We start from the raw sequence: 20,775 nt of genomic DNA, 5'->3' as shown, positions 1-20,775 counted from the left end.
GTTGGGGAAAGCCACCCTAGGCTGAGTGATGAGGTAGCAATTTTCAGCCCTGTACAGTTGATACTAAACCTGGAGCATGGTTACTTTTACAATGATTTCCGCTATGGTAGGTAGCTGGCAAAGGCAGCTCTGCACACAGCTTCGCCGTGGTCTCTGTGCCTTCGTAGAAACCTGGTGCCTTTGGGACTCTGAAGTAATCATTAATTCCCTGGTGACTCTGATTTCATTGTTTCCATTAGGGGATGAACCGATGTAGCACAGACAACTGCCAGCATGAGGAGCAAGCGGTTACTTACCCAGTTTACAAATCTGTGCATGTGAGTAGTCCAGCTACTAATCTCTAACCCAGGGATGGAGGATATGTGCCTCTCCTGATGATGTTGGGACTGCAGCTCCCATTGTCCTTGACCAGTAGCTACACTGGCTGAGACTGATAGGACTTGCAGTCACCAACATCTGGAAGGCCACATGTTCCCCACCCCTACCCTAACCACTTCGTGGTTAGGTCTGATCCTGTGCATGCAGGCGGTCTGCTCTAAAGGGGGAACAACTGTGCCAGCGAATTTAAAGTAGCTTGCTCTGTGCCCAGAAGTTTATGTTTATTCTTATCCTCATCCTTAACATTTATGTGTGTGTGTTTATTAAACATATTTAATGTTGCTCTTCTTCTTATTGATTATTTAGTATACTTTAGTCTGCCCAATAACAAAAAGTTCTCTGGGTGGGTTACATGATAGAAGAATAAAAGAATACAAGCAGGACACAATAAAAACAACAATAATCAGCACAAGGAGAATGATATGAAATATATATAAGAGTAGCCATTCCAGCACTCTTATGGTTAAATCTAAACTGTAAAGTGTATGCTCTAAAACAGGGGTGCAGTACCTCAGGTCCAGGGGGCAAATCCGGCTCTCTGGGAGTCCCAATCTGGCCCTTCAGGGTTCCCTAGAAGTTTATGCCCTCTTCCCCTTCCCCTCAATCATTTGGTGGTTTCACAGCTTTTGTGCAGACCCCCCCCCCCGCCATTCTAAGGGGTTGAACTGCCTCTCCTAAGGCTTAGTTAACTGGCAGTAAGCGCTTTAAACTGAAGTGTGCTGGTATTGGTAGAATTTTGGCTCCACCTCTTTTGCCTTCAGTCTGTCCACCCCTGGAATGCAGCCCCTGAGAATTTCTCTGAAGAAGAAGTTCTGCACCCCTGCTCTAAAGCCCAACATGCTTGTGGGAAAAGGAATGTACTTGCCTGGCACCAAATTATTTATTTAAAATATTTCTAGGTTGCCTTTCAGGGCAGGAGCCCCCCCTTTAGGCCAGCCTTCTCCAACCAGGCATCCTCCAGATGTGTTGGACTGCAGCCCCATCATCCCCAGCCAGCAGGGTCATACTTTCATCCTGGCTGAGGATGATGGGGTTTGGAATCCAACGTATCTGGTTGGCATTGGTTTGATGCTAGGCAAGCTTCTTTGGGAGGGCATTCCCAAAGTGGGGTGCCACAACCAAGAAAGCCCTTTTTCTTGTAGACACTTGCCTAGCTTCATTTGGCGGGGCCACCTGGAGAGGGCCTCTGAAGATGACGTAAACGTCCAGGCAGGTGTGCAAGATGTAATTTAAAAGTCCTAATATAATATGCGGCAAAAACGTCTCTCTAACGTCTCTGTATCATCTTTTTGTCTGTTACATCAATAAAAGGCAGCAAATGCATAAAATAGACAGCTCACTTCAACCAGCTTAAAATGAATGGGCAAACAATATTCCAGGTGTGGACAAATATCTGTAACCAGTGTACTTCAGTCTGCAGTGGTTGAATATTAGTAAGGTAATTTACTTTCACTGCAGTAGTATATCCATTTGATGTTTGCTTTTAAATGAATCTACATATGATTGTGCTGTTGACATTTTCTAGAACACTTTTCAGTGCAGGAGCCCTTTTCAGTATTTGTACCTTGCCTTTTTATCGGTTGGTATCTATAAGGTGGCCAAGCAGCTATATGAAACAATACAATACAATTAAAGGCATAATAAAAGAGCCGTCATAAAAATAACTGCTGTAAAAGCATGGCTAAGCTGGGCAACTGGTGATGGACTGTTCTCAAATGCCCTCTGAAATAGCAGACTCTGAGCCTGTCACCTGGGAGCCAGGTGAGCGTCCCTAGGAAGGGACTTCCAGAAGTTAGGGGCCACCAAAAAGACTCTGTCTTGTGTAGCAGTACAACCTCACACTTCAGGCAGCAGCGGGATATAGAGCAGGACACTAAATGTGATCTAAGCAAGAAGTTAGATTCATATGAAGTAATCGAGATACCTTGGCCCCACACCATTTAGGTTTTATAGGTCAAAACTGGCACTGTGGGTCGATCTTGGAAGTTGGGGCAGTTGACACAAAATTGGAGGAATATCCTTCATGTGGGCAGCCCCAGTGAATGAGTGCTCTTGCTGCTACAGTTTGGACTAGTTCTAGTTTCCAAATGCTTTTTGATGGCAGCCCCATGTACAACATATTAGAGTAGTTTAGGGTGAATATTTATCAGCTCCGAGCTGATAAGTTGTTAGCTGCCAGTTCTATATTAATTAATTCATTAATTAATGGTGCAATCCTATGCAGGTTTAGACAGAAAAAGTTACTCTGTCACTTTTATGACCGAATAGCGATTTGATTCTGGTTCTCCAAAGATTAGCTTCAAATCAATTGGATTATATACTCAGGGGCTTATCTCTCTGCTGGTATGCTTCCTTAACTGCCTCTGCCATTACTTAAGACGTGTGTTTAGACAGAAAAAAGTCTTACAATTACTAGCAATCCCCAGCCAACAGGGAGAATGCTGGGAGTTGTAGGACTTTTTTCTGCCTAAATATGCATAGGATTTCACCCTAACCTTAAACTGCCCAATAACCATCCTTACCTGGGTGGTGCACAATATACCAAAAAACACAAATGCAAACAATGAATGAGAACATCACTATATCCTCATAATAACACTGTGAGATATGTTAGTCTGAGAAACAGTGATTTGTCCAGGGTTACTCTGTGACTTTTATGACTAAATGGAGATTTGACTCTGGTTCTCCAGAGTTGAGCCACAAATTGACTGGATGCTCAGGGGCTTATCTCTCTGCTGGTATGCTTCCTTAGTTGCCTCTGCCATCCCTTAAGGGGCAATCCTATAAATGTGTAGACAGAAAAAAGTCCTACAACTCTCAGCATTCTCTGGCCATAATGGCCAGCTGGGAATGCTGGGAGATGTAGGACTTTTTTCTGTCTAAACATGATAGGATTGTGCCCTTAGTTGTCTACATGAAAAGTGGTGGATGGGAAGTCACCAGCTCCAGAGCAGCCCTCAAATTGAAGCTTGTGGCAGCAATTTCACCAAATAGCCCCAGTCTCAGGCTGGAGCCATTCAAATACATTTGCCTTGACAGAACTTTTCAAAAAGACTGCCAACAAGCTAATATGCTATTTTGCCTTTGATGGCTTCTCCCTGTTTAGATTTCTGCCTTGAAACAGAATGGTCTCCTGCAGTCTCTGTCAGCAACACCCAATGGATGCAGAGAAGCAGGTAAGGTTCCACAGTACATTCTCAATTCAATATATAATCAGTTATTATTCAGCTGTTAAACAACTTCAAACCCTCTTTCCCTATATTCCAGTAATTATCCTTTTGTCTCCAGTACTGAATAAATTTGGCCCATTGATCTAAATCTTTTTTGTTGCTTGACTCTCCCATATTTATTTATAATATGAGATCTTATGCAATAATACGCTGCACCAAATATTATTTTCCCATACTCTACTTCTCCTGAAATCAAAACATTTACAATCATCTATTCATTCTTAGATGCAATTCTGTTGCTTTTCTGATGAAGTAGGACAGCAAAGAGCTGTCAGTGTCAGGGTGATATTCCTTTGAGCCCACTGAGAAGATTGTTTTCATTGTCCTTGTGATTTTAATCAGAACCATCCCGTCTGATATTTTTAAACAGTGCTTTGATTCTGGATGCAATCCAGTAAACGTTATTTTTGGTGTATGGGTTATGGTTGTTAAGATGATTTTGTTTTAAAGTAACCCTTCCTAACCATTGTGGAGAGGTGGGTCCAAAGGTCTTAAACAAATATAAATGAATAGGTGTTGTTGTTGATTGAACCCCAAGGAAAAGGGCATTGAATGAAAAGGGCAGTATTAGTGGATTGGTTCCCATGCGTGGTTCCTCCTATGAGAGGATATCCGTATAAGGACTTCTCTCCTGTCTGCTGGCTCTCAAATACTGCCTCAGAAGATTGATGCATACAATTTCCCTGGGCATTTCTGTAGTTGTGTGCAAAAATTGCAGCTCCTGCTTCCGGCAGGTTAGGCAGACAACCCATTTGTTGTGTGCAGGGAGCCTTCACAATGGGTAGTGAAGAGTAGTTACTGCAGGCGGAGTGGTTGTGTCCACTGGATATCCCAAGTAGTGTTTCAGAGTTGGTGATCAGAAATCCTTGCACTAACAGACTCTCTCGCAGTATTTATTTTAAGTATTTTTACCCTACTCTTCAGTCAGAAAAGCCCCCCAGAGAGTTTACATAAGATCAAAAACAAAGAAGGTAGCCCATGCACACGGGCTTACAAACTAAAAGTCATGACACAAAAGGAAAAAAGGGATGGGGACAGAAAAAGGCGGGGGGGGGAGCAGATTGACACACTGGTTCTTAATGTTAGAAATGACTAGCTTGAATGGAAACAACTGAGGGAAAGCCAAATGGAACAGAGCTAATGTAGTGGGCTCTGCTGCAGCCTGATGGAATGACTGTCGCCAGGTGATGGCCCAGTACTAGAGGCATTACACTAGTTGTTGGGAAACATGGCCGGGAGGGTGCTGTTGCACTCAAGTCCTGCTTGTGGTTTCCTGGTCGACAGCTGGTTGGCCAGTGTGTGAACAGAATGCTGGACTAGATGGACCCCTAGTCTGATCCAGCAGGACTTTTCTTATGAGGAAGGAGTCCGAGACAAGACATTGTCTTGTCTCTTAGCAAGGCCTATGGAATGGCGCTGCTTCCTATCTCTTCCTCTACTGCAGCCCTGCAGGATGGCTGCTGCTAGATGATAGTTGAGGGAGAGAAGGAACCAAGTGGGTCTGGCCTCTCAGCTGAGCCAGTGGAGTGGACCCCACTTCTCCGCTCTCCCTCTGCTACATTTAGGACAAGAGTAGCAGCCATCCAATTCTGCAGGCCATCTTGTTGAACAAAATGGTCCATATCTATTGTCAGTCAAGGCAATGGTAGTTTAATCCCTTATTCTAGGGATGGGGTAACTTGTGGCCTTCCGGATGTTGTTGGGGTGCAACTCCCATCATCCCCCACCATTGGCTATGCTGGCTGGGGCTGATGGGAGTTGTGGTTCAAAACGTCTGGAGGGCACCAGGTTGCCTACGCTTAGTCTAGAAGCTGTTTTGCAATGCGCAACAATGTAATGAAGCTGGTTGTGCATAGGAGAATTAGGTGCTCGTTTTAAAAAATGGGAGTAACTTTCAGGCATCTTAAAACTGCTGTTTTGGAAGTGGTTCTAAAGTTTGCCACTCAGGTATTTCATCTCTTTTCTCTCCCTCACTAGATATTAGCGAAGATGTGCTACGTGCCAGGGAAGAATGGGATGCTGTGGCCCACATCCATCCAGGAGGTATTTCATTCATTCATTCATTCATTCATTCATTTCAGAAAAGTTTTAAACCATTTTTTTATTTTTTAAAAGATCCCAAAGCGGTTCAGAAGAAAAATCATAATAGAATACAATGAAACCAAACCATAAAACAGTATTGCGAGCGATGCTAGCAGTCCCGAAAATGCCCAGGAAAACAAATATGTCTTTAATTGTCAGTGGAAGCACTTCCCATGAGAAGCCTGCTTGATCTCAATGGGAGATTGTTCCACATGATGGGCACCACAATAGCGAAGGCCCTCCTCCACACCATGACCAAGTGAACATCAATATGCTGTGGTACGGTAAGCAAGGCCTCCCCATCTGTGGTGAGTTTGTTGGTGACCAATAAGGTGGACTTCACAGCATTCCTAAATGCTGTTGGTAGCCACCTCGAGACCTGTGTAGTTTGACCTAACTGGCAGCTTTATAGTTAATTAAGTAGGCCTTTCACACAGCTTAATGGCAAGTACAGCCACAGCTGTTTGGCCTATGCCAAGCTACCCCATCCTTCTAAAGATAAGGGTGTCGTACCTTGATTCTCGCAGAAGAGTGGAGTAACTCCCCCTCCAATGTTGAAATGTTGGGGCCCTGTTCTCAGGGAAAGGGTGATAGATTTCCCAGCCTGTGATGCTTCGAGCACCTTCAGGAAGGAGAGCCCCCCTGCCCCCGCCCACCCGAGAAGGGAGTGTGTTTCGCATGACAGGCTCCTGAGCTGAAGGAGACATCTATAAAATCCAGTCTGCAGGCTTTGTTCTTTGATCTCACTCCAAGGGGCAATATGCATGCTACCAGCCTGAAGAACTTTTGCCAGTCCTAGGGGAACGACTTCTCTATCTTGGGGACCCAGATAGGTACCTAGCTGTGATAGCTTTATTAGCGGATGAGAGGTGTGAGCTTTCTTTGCATAGCCCAATCCTATACATGTTTACTCAGAAGTAAGAATATAAGAAGAGCCCTGCTGCATCAGACCAAAGGGTCAGATCTGGAATTAGACATACTCAGAATAGACCCACTGACATCAGTGGATTTCAGTTAGTTCAGTTCAATTCATTGGAACTCCAGATAGTCATGACTGACTGAAGTCCCATTGATTTCAGTGGGTCTACTCTGAATATGACTAATTCTGGATCCAGTCCAAAGGCCAATTAGTCCAGCATCTTGTTTCTCTAAGCAGTCAAGGGAAGCCCACAAGCAGGACATGAGGGCAATAAACCTCTCCTGCTGTAGGGACTAGTATTCAGAGGCATGCTGCCTCTGATTTTGAGGATAGCATATAACCATCATGACTAGTGGCCATTGATAGCCTTCTCTTCAGTGAATTGGTCTAATCTCCCTTTAGAGTCATCCAAGTTGAGAGCCATCACTCCATCTTGTGGTAGCAAATATCATAGTTTAACTATGCACTGGGTGAAGAAGTCCTTCCTTTATCTGTCCTAAATCTCCCACCATTCAGCTTCATTGGATAACTCCAGGTTCTAGAGACCATCGAGCTGTGAGCCCTGCAGGACCTGGACCCTGTTCCTCTGCCTGGCTTTTTCCATCTGGCCTGGGAGGGCAGGGGCCCAACCTGACTCCAGCTATAAAGGCTTCCTGCTGCTGGAGGTGTCAGAGACCACCTAGCTGTGAATGGTATAGGACCTGGACCTTGTTCCTCTGCCTGGCTTTCTGGTGGCCTGAGTATGTGCCTAGGAGGGAGAATATTGGGCCAATTGCCCCCGCCCCCTGCCCCCCCAATCAGTGTAGTGATGGGTAGAGGGAGATATGGTGTTGTGAGGAGGACTTGTCAGGTAAGGGGAATGCAGCCCAGACAGTTAATGGCTGTGCCATGTTCCAGTCCTCCCTGCATCTACAGGTTTGGTGGTTGCCCTATCAGTCTGCCCTTGGGTCTCCGGATGCTGCTTTTAAATGCCAAATCAGTACAGAATAAGGCCCCCCCTTACCCATGACTTAACAATGGATGAGGTGGCCGATCTGCCATGTATAACTGAGACCTGCGTGGGTGAGCAGGGAGGAGTTGGTCTCTCCCAGCTGTGCCAACCAGGGTACTTGGTCCAGCATCAGGGAAGGCTTGAGGGCTGGGGTGGGGTGGGGTGGGGGGTATCGCTGTGGTCCATAGGAATTCCATCTCCCTCTGCAGGCTCCCTGTCCATGTGACTGCTGATCTGTAGTGTTTGCACTTCGTGTTGGGTCAGCGGGACAGATTAGGGATTCTGTTGGTGTACTGCCCACCCCACTGCTCAACAGACTCCCTAGGTTAGCTGATGGAGGTGGTCTCAGGTGTGCTGCTGAGATCCCCTAGACTTGTCTGGGGTGGCTCAGGATTTCATGGTCTCCATGACAGCCATGGGACTGTCCCAACATGTCATCGGCCCAACATACGCAGCGGGGCATACTCTAGACCTGGTTTTCTCAACTGGACATGGAGATGGTGATCTGAAGGTGGGGGACTTTGCATCAGTCCGTTTGTCATGGTCAGATCACTGCCTGCTGAGGTTTAGACTTACAGCAGCTTTTCTCCTCTGCAAGGTGGGGGACCTATTAAGATGGTCTGCCCCCAGAGGCTAATGGATCTGGATGGTCTCCAGAGGGCTCTGGAGGAGTTTCTGGCTGATATGGCCGGTGCTCCTGTCAAAGCCCTGGTCGACCTGTGGAATACAGAAATGACCCGGGCGGTTGACACAATCACTCCTGAGTGCCCTCTCCAGAGTAGAGCTCGTACTGCTCCATGGTATACCCTGGAGCTGAGAGTGATGAAACAAAATAGGAGATGGCTTGAGTAGAGGTGGAGAAAACCTCCTAATGGATGCAATAGAACCCTGGTGTGTGCCTATGGCCAGGCATGTTCAAAGGCAGTGAGAGTGGAAAAAATATTTCACTGCCTCTATTTAATCGTCCACATGCTGCCTAGCAGAGCTTTTTAGGGTTGTCTGGGGCCTTTTACATTCTGGCCCTAAGGACCCCAAGGAACCATCTGAGGCTCACTATAATGCACAGGCTAGGCAGTTCCAGAATAGAATCTCTTGCATCGGCTGGGACTTAGACTATAGTATTACTGCTGGTGGATCTGGTGAAGTATCCAGAACACAGTCTTGTCCAGTTTTCTTGGATGAGTTTCAGTCGGTACAGCTTGAGGATGTGGACAAGGTGCATGGACAGGTTCGTGCAACCACTTCCATATTGGATTCTTGCCCTTCTTGACTAATAAAAACTAGCAGGGAGGGAACAGCTGGGCTAGGAAGGTGATTAATGCCTCCTTGTGAGAGGGAGTGGTCTTGGGCTGCCTGAAAGAGGCAGTGGTGAGACCACTCCTGAAGAAATCCTCCCTACGCCTGGAAAACCTTAATAATTATAGGCTGGTTGCAAATGTTCCATTCCTGGGCAAGGTCCTTCAGCGGATGGTTACCAACCAGCTCCAGGCACTCTGGGATGAGACTGATTATCTGGATCCATTTCAATTGGGGTTCAGGCCAGGTTTTGGCACAGAAACAGCCTTGGTTGCCCTGTATGATGACTTATGTTGGGAGAAAGGCAGGGAGAGTGTGATCCTGTTGATTCTCCTTGATCTCTCAGCAAATTTCAATACCACTGACTATGGCATCCTTCTGGGATGGCTCTCTGAGTTGAGAGTGGGAGGCACTGCATTGCAGTGGTTTCACTCCTACTTGAAAGAGAAAGTGGTCCTAGGGGAACACTGCTTGGCCCCATGGATTCTCCAATATGGGGTTCCACAGGGGTCAGTTTTGTCCCCCATGTTGTTCAATATCTACATGAAACCATTGAGTGTGGTCATCCGGAGTTTGGGAGTGCACTGTCATCAGTTTGCTGATGACACACAGCTCTGTTTTTCCATTTCATCTTCGTTAGGTGAGTGCTGAATCAGTGCCTGGCTGCAACAATGGACTGGATGAGGGCTAATAAACTGAAGCTCAATCCAGACAAGACTGAGATGTTGTTGATGGGTGGTTCTTCTGACCAGATGGAGGGTGTTCAATCTGTTCTGGATGGGGTTGCACTCCCCCTGAAGGAGCAGGTCTGTAGCTTTGGGGTCTTCCTGGAACCATCCTTGTCACTTGAGGGTCTGGTGGCCTCAGTGGCGTGGAGTGTCTTCTACCAACTTCAGTCTGTGACCCAGCTGTGCCCCTATCTGGACAGAGATAACCTGGCTTCAGTTATCTATGCTCTGGTAACCTCCAAGTTAGATTACTGCAATGCGTTCTACATGGGGCTTCCTTTGAAGACAGTTTGGAAGCTGCAGCTCATGCAAAATGCAGTGGCCAGATTGATAACTTGGATTAGAAGGTCTGCACATATAAGACCAACTCTGACCCACTTGCACTGGCTGCCTATATGCTTCTGAGCTCAATTCATGGTGCTGGTTTTACGCTATAAAGCCCTACACAGCTTGGGACCACAATACCTGATGGCACGCCTCTCCCGAAATGAACCTACCCATATGCTATGTTCAGCATTTAAAGTCTTCCTCCAAGTGCCTCCTCCAAGGGAAGCTTGGAAGACAGCAGTGAGGAAGAGGGCCTTCTCAGTGATGGCCCCCCCTCTGTGGAACGAGCTCCCTGATGAGGTCTGACTGACACCAACATTGTTATCTTTTCTGCACCAGGTTAAGACCTCTCTCTTTTCCCAGGCATTTGGCAGCACGTGATGAGTTTTAATTGGTCCTGGAAGTGTCTTTCATTATGCCTTACTGTTCAGAGTTGTTTTTAGTTATATGTTGTTTGCGTATATTGACTGTGTGCTTTTATGTAAATGGCTTTTAAACTCTGTATATTGTATTTAATGTTTTAACGTCTGAAAACTGCCCAGAGAGCTTTGGCTATGGGACGGAATAGAAATTTAATTAAATAATAAGAATAACAATCATAAGAGCACTATGAGGAGGGAGGAAAAACTTCTCCCTATCCACAGGGCAGAATTTTACAAGCTTTTATCATGTTCCTCCTTGTTCAACTGTTTCTTTTTTCTTTTTTTTTAAATGGAGTTCAGTCGGGCTAACTCCCAAGTAAGCGGGCATGGGATTACAGTTATGGGTGAGGATAACCAACTAGAGTTAAAAGAAAGCTGTTAGTTCTGATTTATTTAGCAAGTACTGTTTTCTTGCAGGATGAGTGAATCGAATTTGCTTTCCCCCCCCTTTTTTTTTGCTAGGGCCATACTTGATAGATAAACCACTACTAAAACCTTGCATAATTTACGTTTATTTAGTTCCCCTGCCAAGTGCAGAAAAATACTGTATTTAAGAGAACAAAAGAAGACAGAGATAATTGAGCTTCAGCCCCACATTTCTTCCATGGCATTAAAGTCGTAGTACTGCCTTGCTGTCAAGCAGGGATGTGGAACCTATGGCCCTCTGATGTTGTTGGACTGCAAACTCCCGTCATCCCTCACCCTTGGGTGTTCTGGCTAGGGCTGATGGGAGTTGTAGTCCAATGACATCTGGCTCTCCACTCTTGCTATAAAGAAAGCAAGTTATGGGTGCAATCTTATGCATGTTTAGACAGAGAACAGTCTCTTTCCTGAGTAGTTGCAGACAATTCAGACCCAATCAGCATGTCTGTGAGATAGGAATTCTTTGTCTCCATGTGCATGACTTTACACTTAACCTGGATTTTATTTGCTGTTGTATTTATTTGGATTTGTTTCCCAGTCACTGAATTATGGAGAGATCCTTTTGGGGCTCTTCACCCATACTGTGGTGGCATTGTTAAGCATGGCTCTTTCACTGCTCGCCCCTTGCTCCAGGTCATGTATGAGTAAATAAATATGACACATATTCCAGTACAACATTTTAAAAATAAGTTGCTTTGATGTCTTCACATCTTATTGTAAGCTGCCTTATGCTGGGAGGAAGGGTGGGATGAAAATGAAATCAATGCTCTTTCCATTCCTTTTGTGTGTGTATGTGACTGTAGGAATCGTGGAGAAACCTCTTGGCCCCATACCCTTAATCTCTTTCAATGAAGCACTGCAGTATTTCCAAACAGCAGACCTTTCAGACTGCAGGGTATGTATGTGCCAACTTGGATTGATTTAATAGTCATACTGCTTAAATATTTTAGGCATTGAAAATGCTGTGTTGACAGCTCCTGTTTGGTCCTCAAAGCACTTCTGAGCTGACTACTCCTATTCCTAATTCATTTTGACAAGGCGAGCTAGAATTACTGGAGTCAGTAGCTTAAATGTCCATGATTTAGCCACTTCCTCTCCTTTCCCCTGCCCCATCTTTCTGTCTAAGAAACCTACAAGACTATAAGGCTCCAACTTCTAGGCTACAAGTAACTGTAATGGGAGAGGTTTGAGGTCTTCATGATCCTAGGGTTTCTCTACATTGATAAATAGGTTCTGTTCCATCAGTTTGCAGTGTATACCACTATGAATAATTTCCTTCTGGCCCACCCTCCTAGTGGTAGATATCAAGACATCTCCCCTTGCAATAGACATGCCCTGTGCAATTTATGTATATATGCACTTCACGATTCAGAATACATTTCAGACTGCAGTTTTCTCTACGGGCAAGACCCGGCCTGGCCTCTCTGAATTTTGTACCCTCTATGCTTTGTACCCCCTTCATGGATCACTGCCTTGTTGTGGCGAAGGGGCTCGTGAAACTCAGTGAAGCCATAAGCTATGCCGTGCAGGGCCACCCAAGACGGACAGGTCATGGCAGAGAGTTCTGATAAAATGTGGTCCACTGGAGAAGGAAATGGCAACCCACTCCAGTATTCTTGCTAAGAAAACCCCATGGAAAGTATCACAAGGCTAAAAGATATGGCGCCAGAGGTGGTTAAACATGAGATGGCAAGATTGAACATCGACATCTTGGGAATCAGTGAACTAAAATGGACAAGCATGGGCAAATTTAATTCAGGTGACCATTATATCTACTACTGTGGGCAAGAATCTCTTAGAAGAAATGGAGTAGCACTCATAGCCAACAAAAGGGTGGGAAAAGCAGTACTGGGGTACAATCTCAAAAATGATAGAATGATCTCAGTACGAATCCAAGGCAAACCATTCAACATCACAGTAATTCAAGTCTATGCCCCAAACACTGATGCCGAAGAAGCTGAGGTTAATTGGTTCTATGAAGACCTACAACAGCTTCTAGAACTAACACCAAAAAAAGATGTCTTCATCATAGGGGATTGGAATGCTAAAGTAGGAAGTCAAGAAATCACCGGGATAACAGGCAAGCATGGCCTTGGTGTACAAAATGAAGCAGGACAAAAGCTAATAGAGTTTTGCCAAGAGAACATGCTGATCATAGCTAACACTGTTTTCCAACAGCACAAGAGGTGACTCTACACATGGACATCACCAGATGGTCAATATCGAAAACAGATTGATTATGTCCTTTGCAGCCAAAGATGGAGAAGCTCCATACAGTCAGTAAAAACAAGACCTGGAGCTGACTGTGGCTCAGATCATGAGCTTCTTTGTTGCAAAATTTTGGCTTAAATTGAAGAATGTAGGGAAAACCACTAAACCATTCAGGTATGACCTAAATCATATCCCTTATGAATATACAGTGGAGGTGAGGAATAGATTCAAGGGATTAGCCCTGATATACAGAGTGCCTGAGGAACTATGGATGGAGGTCCGTAACATAGTTCAGGAGGCAGCAACTCAATCCATCCCAAAGAAAAAGAAATGCAAGAAAGCCAATTGGCTGTCTGATGAGGCTTTACAAGTAGCTGAGGATAGAAGGGAAGCGAAAAGCAAGGGAGAAACGGGAAGATATATCCAACTGAATGCAGATTTCCAGAGAATAGCAAGGAGAGACAAGAAGGCCTTCTTAAATGAACAATGCAAAGAAATCAAGGAAAACAATAGAATGGGAAAGACTAGAGATCTTTTCAAAAAAAATCGGAGATATCAAGGGAACATTTTGTGCAAAGACAGGCATGATAAAGGACAAAGAAGGCAGGGACCTAACAGAAGCAGATGAGATTAAGAAGAGGTGGCAAGAATACACAGAAGAATTATACAGGAAAGATCTGAATGTCCCTGATAGCCATGATAGTGCGGTCACTGAACTTGAGCCGGACATCCTCGAGAGTGAAGTCAAGTGGGCCTTAGGAAGTATTACTAACAACAAAGCTAGCGGAGATGACAGTATTCCAGCTGAGCTATTTAAAATCCTAAAAGATGATGCTGTTAAAGTGCTGCACTCAATATGCCAACAAATTTGGAACACTCAGCAGTGGCTACAAGACTGGAAAAGGTCAGTTTACATTCCAATTCCAAAGAAGGGCAACGCCAAAGAGTGTTCAAACTACCGTACAATTGTGCTCATTTCACATGCCAGCAAGGTTATGCTTCAAATCCTACAAGCTAGGCTTCAGCAGTATGTGAACCGAGAACTACCAGAAGTACGAGCTGGGTTCCGAAGAGGCAGAGGAACTAGAGATCAAATCGCCAAGATTCGCTGGATCATGGAGAAAGCAAGAGAATTCCAGAAAAACGTCTATTTCTGCTTCATTGACTATGCTAAAGCCTTTGATTGTGTGGATCACAACAAACTGTGGCAAATTCTTAAAGTGATGGGAGTACCAGACCACCTTACCTGTCTCCTGAGAAACCTGTACGAGGGTCAAGAAGCAACAGTAAGAACCAGACATGGAACAACCAATTGGTTCAAAATTGGGAAAGGAGTACGACCAGGCTGCATATTGTCGCCCTGCTTATTTAACTTATATGCAGAGTACATCATGAGAAACACCGGGTTGGATGAATCACAGGTCGGAATTAAGATTGCCGGGAGAATTATCAACAACCTCAGATACACAGACGATACCACCTTAATGGCAGAAAGCGAAGAGGATCTAAAGAGCCTTTTGTTGAGGGTGAAAGAGGAGAGTGCAAAAGCTGGTTTGAAACAACATTAAAAAAACTAAAATCATGGCATCTGGTCCCATCACTTCCTGGCATATAGAAGGGGAAGAAATGGAAGCTGTGACAGATTTTATTTTCTTGGTCTCCAGGATCACCGCAGACTGTGACTGTAGCCATGAAATTAAAAGACCCTTGCTCCTTGGGAGGAAAGCTATGGCAAACCTAGACAGCATAGTAAGAAGCAGAGACATCACCTTGCCAACAAAGGTCCACATAATCAAAGGTGTGGTTTTCCCAGTAGTAACGTATGGCTGTGAGAGTTGGACTATAAGGAAGGCTGAGCGCCGAAGAATTGATGCTTTCGAACTGTGGTGCTGGAGAAGACTCTTACGAGTCCCCTGGACTGCAAGGAGGTCAAATCAGTCCATCCTAAAGGAAATCAACCCTGACTGCTCGTTGGAAGGACAGATACTGAAACTGAAGCGCAAATATTTTGGCCACCTAATGCAAAGAGAAAACTCCCTGGAAAAGACCCTGATGCTGGGAAAGACTGAAGGCAAAAGGAGAAGGGAACGGCAGAGGATGAGATGGCTAGATAGCATCACCGATGCAATGAATATGAACCTGAGCACACTCCGGGAGAGTGTGGAGGACAGGAAGGCCTGGCGTGCTATGGTCCATGGGGTCACGAAGAATCGGACATGACTTAACGACTGAAGAACAAATGCTTTTCACCACTTAGCCAGCTCCTTCTCACAGGATTCTCTGTGTACTTACCTTTCCCTGCTAGATCACCTCCTATGCAAGTGAGGCTTGTATAGAACACACTCAATTCTGTACAAGTCCCACTTGCATTGCCTAAGCACTTCCAGGACAAGTTTTATTCACAGAAGGTTTATATCATTCTTGCACAAGGCCTGTGTGTATCTCTTCCTTTGGTGCAGGAGTGTGAGTACGGTGTGAAGGCTCTGAGAAGACGGGAACTAGACACTGGCGAGGTTTAGATGATCACCTAAACCAGGAATGTGTGTCCTTTTTGAAGTCGAGGGCCACATTGCCTCATGGGAAAGTAGGTGGGGCTACATACCAGCAATGGGTGGGGTTAGAGCTAGTGGTGGATGGGACCAAAGCAGATAGCAACACCCCCTTCTCTTTCTTTCTCTCTCTCTCCCCTTCATTATCCATTCACAGACACGTACACAACCCCAAAGTTAGTTACAGCCATTCCAAACCATTGCTGGATCTGTCAAAGCTCACAGCCCTGGACCCGCTGTAACCATGGAGTTTTTAAGGGCACAACGAGACCCACAACAAACTCACCTATAAAGACATTCTTCCCTCAGTACTCTGATTACAATCTGAGTGATATTGACAGGCATCATACAGAAAGGGAAGCTGGTGGCCCAGTTTGGACTTCAGAACAACCCAAGGTTTTTTTAAACCGTGGGTTGTTGGGAATGAGCCAGCATGCTGGTCCTGGGTTGTTTAGTGTTGCTTCCGAACCTGGAGCTCTGGCTTGTCTGTTCCTTGACAAGCCAGAGAAACAACTCTACAAAAAAAAATGGGTTATTTCTCTGGCTTATCAGGGGAGAGACAAGCCAGAGGTCCAGGTTCGGATGCAACGCTAAATAACCCAGGGACAATTGTGGGTTGTTGTGATATGTGAGCTGGGCCAGCAAAGGTATTTTAACACTGGAATGGGATGGTCACAGTACCAATTAACAATCTCGCTGCTGCATTCCAGACACTTTTCCAGCCTTACATTGTAATTGTCTGGCCTGGATGGTACTAGATGATGGATAATTGTGGCCAGTCTTTTAGGGAGATTACTTTGAAACATGAATTGTCTTTGGCAGCTTAATATATATTTTTTTATTAGTGGAGTAGCCTGACGAAGTCTGGAATCAAAATGTCTTCTCCTGTAGTAGCAATTGCAAGTTCAAAGCAGTCCCCTCCACTCCCAACTCCTTAATCTCCCATTCAGGGGTGATGAAAGAACCCCAAAACACACCTTCCCCATAATTCATACAGTTCAGAGACCATAGCTATCCACTTTCCTGTCAGTTGATAATTGCACCATTGATATTGCTAGGGAGTATTTTCCCCATGCACTTCCATTACTTTTATTTTTGTTTTCCTTCTTCCAGAAAAAAATCCAGCCGACGGTGCAAAGAAGAGGACTGGCTGCCATTGCCCATTTCTTTTTTGGCCCTCCCCGTCTCCATCAACAGCTGCAAAGTGAGCGGGACTTAGCCCTGGCAATAGCCCAGTGTGAGTATTGCTTCCTATGACAAAGGTGAGCATCTCCCCCATAGCTCAATTGCTCACCAGCATGACTGCAACCTGCTTAATATCGCCATGTGTTGAACATCTGGGAAGGACCGTAGCTCAGTGGTAGAGCACATGCTTTGCATGCAGAAGGCCCCATTTCCAGGTAGGGCTGTAGAAAGCTTCCGCCTGAAGCCCTGGGAAGCCACCTCCAGTTGATATAGGCAATAATTAACTAGATGGACCAATGTTCTGACTCGGTATAAGGTAGGTTCACATGTTCCTATAAGAGTACAGGGGTGTTGAACCTCTTTCAGCCTGAGGACTGAATTCATTTCAACCTTTTAGAATTGGGGAGAAACCTGCACAAAAGCTGGAAAACCAGCAAACACTGATCAGTGGTTGGAGGAAAGGGTGTGACGCCATGGAAAGGGGACACGGCCTTCTGAGGAATCCCAGAGGGCTGGATTTGGCCCCCAGGACTGAGGTTCTGCACCCCTGTTATAAAGAGAGTGGAAGCTACATTTATCAAACTTTCATTCCATCTAGCCCAGTACTGTCTATTTTGACTGTTAGCAGCTTGCCAAGGATTCAGGTAGAGGTTTTTTCTCTCTCTGTGTTGTCTGAGATCCTTAAGCAGAGATGCCATGGATTGGCCTTGAACCGTACCCAGTCAAAGTACACACTGTTATCCTCTTGTACGTAGCGGACGAAGTAACCAGCATTTCCTTTATACAGGTGGCTTGAATAATAATGAAAAAGTGCACATGAGGATCCTGCAAACCATCTACAAGAAATTAACAGGCTCCAGATTTGATTGTGCCCGTTATGGAGCCCATTGGGAGGATCTGGGATTTCAAGGTGTGGCGGGAGTAGAACAAGATCCTTCAAATGCACGTTTACATGATTGTGAGATCAGCTTATTCAAATTCATTCACATTTTGTATGCAGAGCCTGCTTAAAGTTCAAAGGGCGGGGTGTTGAATCTCTTTCAGCATGAGGGTCGAATTCAGTTTTGGAGAAACTCTTGGGGGCTGCATTCCAGTGATGGGAGGGGCCTAAGGAAAAAGGGAGCGGGGCTGAAAGCAAAAGGTCAGGGCAAAACAATCCCAGCATAGTTTAGCCTAAAGCTGTTACTGCCAGTAACTAAGCCTTAGGGGAGCCAGTTTCATCTTTTAGAATGTGGAAAAAAAACCACGTAAAAGCCTGGAAAGAACCAAATGATAGCCGGCTGGGGCAAAGGGAGTGTGTTAAGGGAAGGGGGGCATGCATACCTAGAAAACTTTGGCGGGCCAGATTGGGACTCGAGGCGGGCCACATTTGGCCCATGGGCCTGAGGGTTGACACCTCTGCCGTAGAGCATGGTGGGGAAAGGCCTGTTCCTTTTCTCCTGCAATAACCCCAGCACCAGCACATGAAGCTGGCTCTATAGATTCCAGAGCCCACAGGACTCCCATCAGGCACGAAGATGGGCAGAGTACCAGTGCAGCATGAGACTCCCAGCATTTGTGGAATATGAGGTGAAGCAGCTTTGCAGAATGGACCCAAGCTCATGCTGTAAGTGCTGTGCAGGCTTAGGGTCCTCCCCCCCCACACACACACTACAGCTGTGGTGGTGGGCAGACTTCAGGCTGGTGGGATCTGCTTTTGTTCTTTACTTAAACCCTCAGAACCACCAACCAGAACCTGCTACAAAATACAAATGCTTAAGTTAAAGAATTGTGAGCCCAGGAAGTTGTTTTGGTACTAGAACTGAATGCAGCTCACTGTTCTTGCACACAAAAATCTACTCCTGGCTACCCCAGGCTTCCTCCATTTCAGCAGTATAATTTGGGTGTGGGTGTGGAGGGGGTCATTTTTTTTTGCTGTTGTTAAATAATTGGGAGTCAGAAATCCTTGCTGCAAGGAACTTCTTACACTTTACTATTAAAACTATTTGATCTTGGGGGGTTGTTTAATGTGAATGTTATTTTCTTTGTGTTACAAATTGTTCTCCTTCATGGTCTCTGTGCATCACACATATGGGCTGTGTGCCTGCGTGGAGCCCCTATTTGGGAAACTTCTCTAGCCGAGGAACGCTGTTTTTGGTGGGAACCCTCCCCCACCGTCCCACCGTGCACATCTGAGTGAGTTCCCGCCAATTTCCTCAGTTCCTTTTTGATTGCCATTGCGGCTGCCTCTTTGGGACCTTCGTCCATTTTATTAGGACTTTAGTGCTGAGGTTTCTCTTCTTTTTTGTCTTTTACTCTTTTCTTGCTGTTCTCTTATCTAAAAAAAAAAAAGTTAGAATAGTTAGTGTCTTTTCCTCTTATTGATGTATGGCACTGAAGGCTCCCTTCAGAAAGTGCATCCTCTGTGGCAGCAAATTGCCACCATTGGATGGTCACTCTTTATGCCTTCTTTGTCTTGGGGAGGCTCACGTCATGGAGACTTGCCACCATTCTCAATCTTTCTCCAAGCAAGCTCGTAATAATTGTTCTGATAGATTGAAGGCGATTCTGTGGCAAAAAGCTCTTCAGGCGGTGGACAACCAAAAGCCCGAATCTCAGTTGGGAACCTCAGGGGCTAAGAAGATGCTGAGATCTGAATTTGCCTCTCCTCCTGAATCCTCATCGGAGGTGGAGAGGATAGGCCCACCTATAACTGGCTGTTCGCTGGTAGTTTCAGTGGCTAAGAAAATCTCCCAAAAGGCCAAGCGCTCCCAAGCCAGTGATGGAGACTGTGCCTAAGAAAAAGGAAAAATGAGGTTAAAAAGATTCCTCCAAGTTCATCGGTGTTGGGGATCCCTCCCCCATCTCTTTTAAACTCACTGATCCCAACATTGCCTTCGGTACCTACTGCCACAGTACCGTTGGATCCTTCATCTATGGTCTCAGAAGGGGAGATTAGAGATCTTTCCCCCGTTTGGATCAGCCCGCTCTCAGCCCTCAGGACTGATGCTCTCAGTCTCCAGGGCCACAGTACTGTGATCAAGGATTGCAGTCCTCTCGATACGGAAGACTACCACCTTCCGCAGCTCATGAGGATCACAGAATCATGGAAGAGTAGGGTTGGAAGGGGCCTACAAGGCCATGGAGTCCAACTCCCTGCTCAATGCAGGAATCCAAGTCAGAGCATCCCCGACAGATGGCTGTCCAGCCTCGTCTTGAATTCCTCCAGTGTGGGAGAGCCCACCGCCTCCCTAGGTCATTGGTTCCATTGTCGTATCGCTCTAACAGGGATTTTTTCCTGATGTTCAGCCGGAATCTGGCCTCCTGTAACTTGAGCCCATTATTCCGTGTCCTGCACTCTGGGATGATCAAGAAGAGATCCTGGCCTTCCTCTCTGTGACAACCTTTCAAGTACTTGAAGAGCGTTATCATAGGGTCCTGCCTTTCGGTTCCGGTTATCAATTATTTTTGTGGGAAAATATGGATTCTCTATGCACTTACTTGCCAGAAAATCAGAGAGTTCCAATCTGAAGTGGTTCGACTTTCATGCTGGCAAATCAATACTGCATGTCATCAGGCGGATTGCTGTGTGAAGTCAGTGGTGGACTTAGTTGCACTAAGGCGTCATGAGTGGCTCCAGTCTGCAGGTTTAACACCTGAGGCCCATTCAAGAATTGAAGACTTACCATTTGACAGAGAAGGCCGATTTAATTCTAAGATCGATGACCAGATGGATTCTGTACAGAAGGCCAGAACAACAGCTAAAAATTTGGCAACCTCAACAACAACAATCATATCGACCTCATCGCTGGTTTAGACATCAACCCTCATATTTTCAGAAACAAGCTGCAGACCATACCTCTCGGTACCAGCCGCAACAGCAAAGGAAAAAATACTCAATTGCTAGATCTTGTACCAACCTTACAAAGCGTGACAGCTCCTCTAAACAATGTCTTTGACTCTGCCTTGGCTCGAGTCGGTCAGCATCTCTCTGTCTTGCAGTCTCGCGATTGTCTGTCCTTCTTCCTCACTGCTTGGTGAGCGATAACATCAGA

General features: G+C 45.6%; 1 protein-coding gene across 14 annotated transcripts in view; it reads left to right on the top strand.

Moving 5' to 3' along the window:
- The window catches only part of ELMOD3 (ELMO domain containing 3), a 36,765-nt gene that overhangs the window by 3,600 nt on the left and 12,390 nt on the right, over positions 1–20,775 (top strand). For 7 of the 14 annotated variants that reach the window (XR_014783731.1, XR_014783729.1, XM_084803825.1 and 4 more), the window contains 6 exons: positions 240–317; positions 3,485–3,554; positions 5,586–5,651; positions 11,600–11,691; positions 16,670–16,793; positions 17,529–17,651. Coding sequence is in view for 10 of the 14 variants with exons in the window: in XM_084803825.1 (XP_084659951.1) it covers positions 240–317; positions 3,485–3,554; positions 5,586–5,651; positions 11,600–11,691; positions 16,670–16,793; positions 17,529–17,651 (553 nt within the window). In the remaining 4 variants the exon portion in view is untranslated. Of the gene's footprint in view, positions 1–239; positions 318–3,484; positions 3,555–5,585; positions 5,652–11,599; positions 11,692–16,669; positions 16,794–17,528; positions 17,700–20,775 lie in introns of all 14 variants that reach the window. The other 7 variants (XR_014783730.1, XR_014783728.1, XM_084803823.1 and 4 more) reach the window with 1 other exon arrangement.

The sequence above is a fragment of the Heloderma suspectum genome, chromosome 6 (genome assembly GCF_057233095.1).
Source record: "Heloderma suspectum isolate Gila_16-S chromosome 6, 16-S_ref, whole genome shotgun sequence".
Classification (NCBI taxonomy): domain Eukaryota; kingdom Metazoa; phylum Chordata; class Lepidosauria; order Squamata; family Helodermatidae; genus Heloderma; species Heloderma suspectum.
This window is presented reverse-complemented; position numbering and strand designations above follow the sequence as displayed.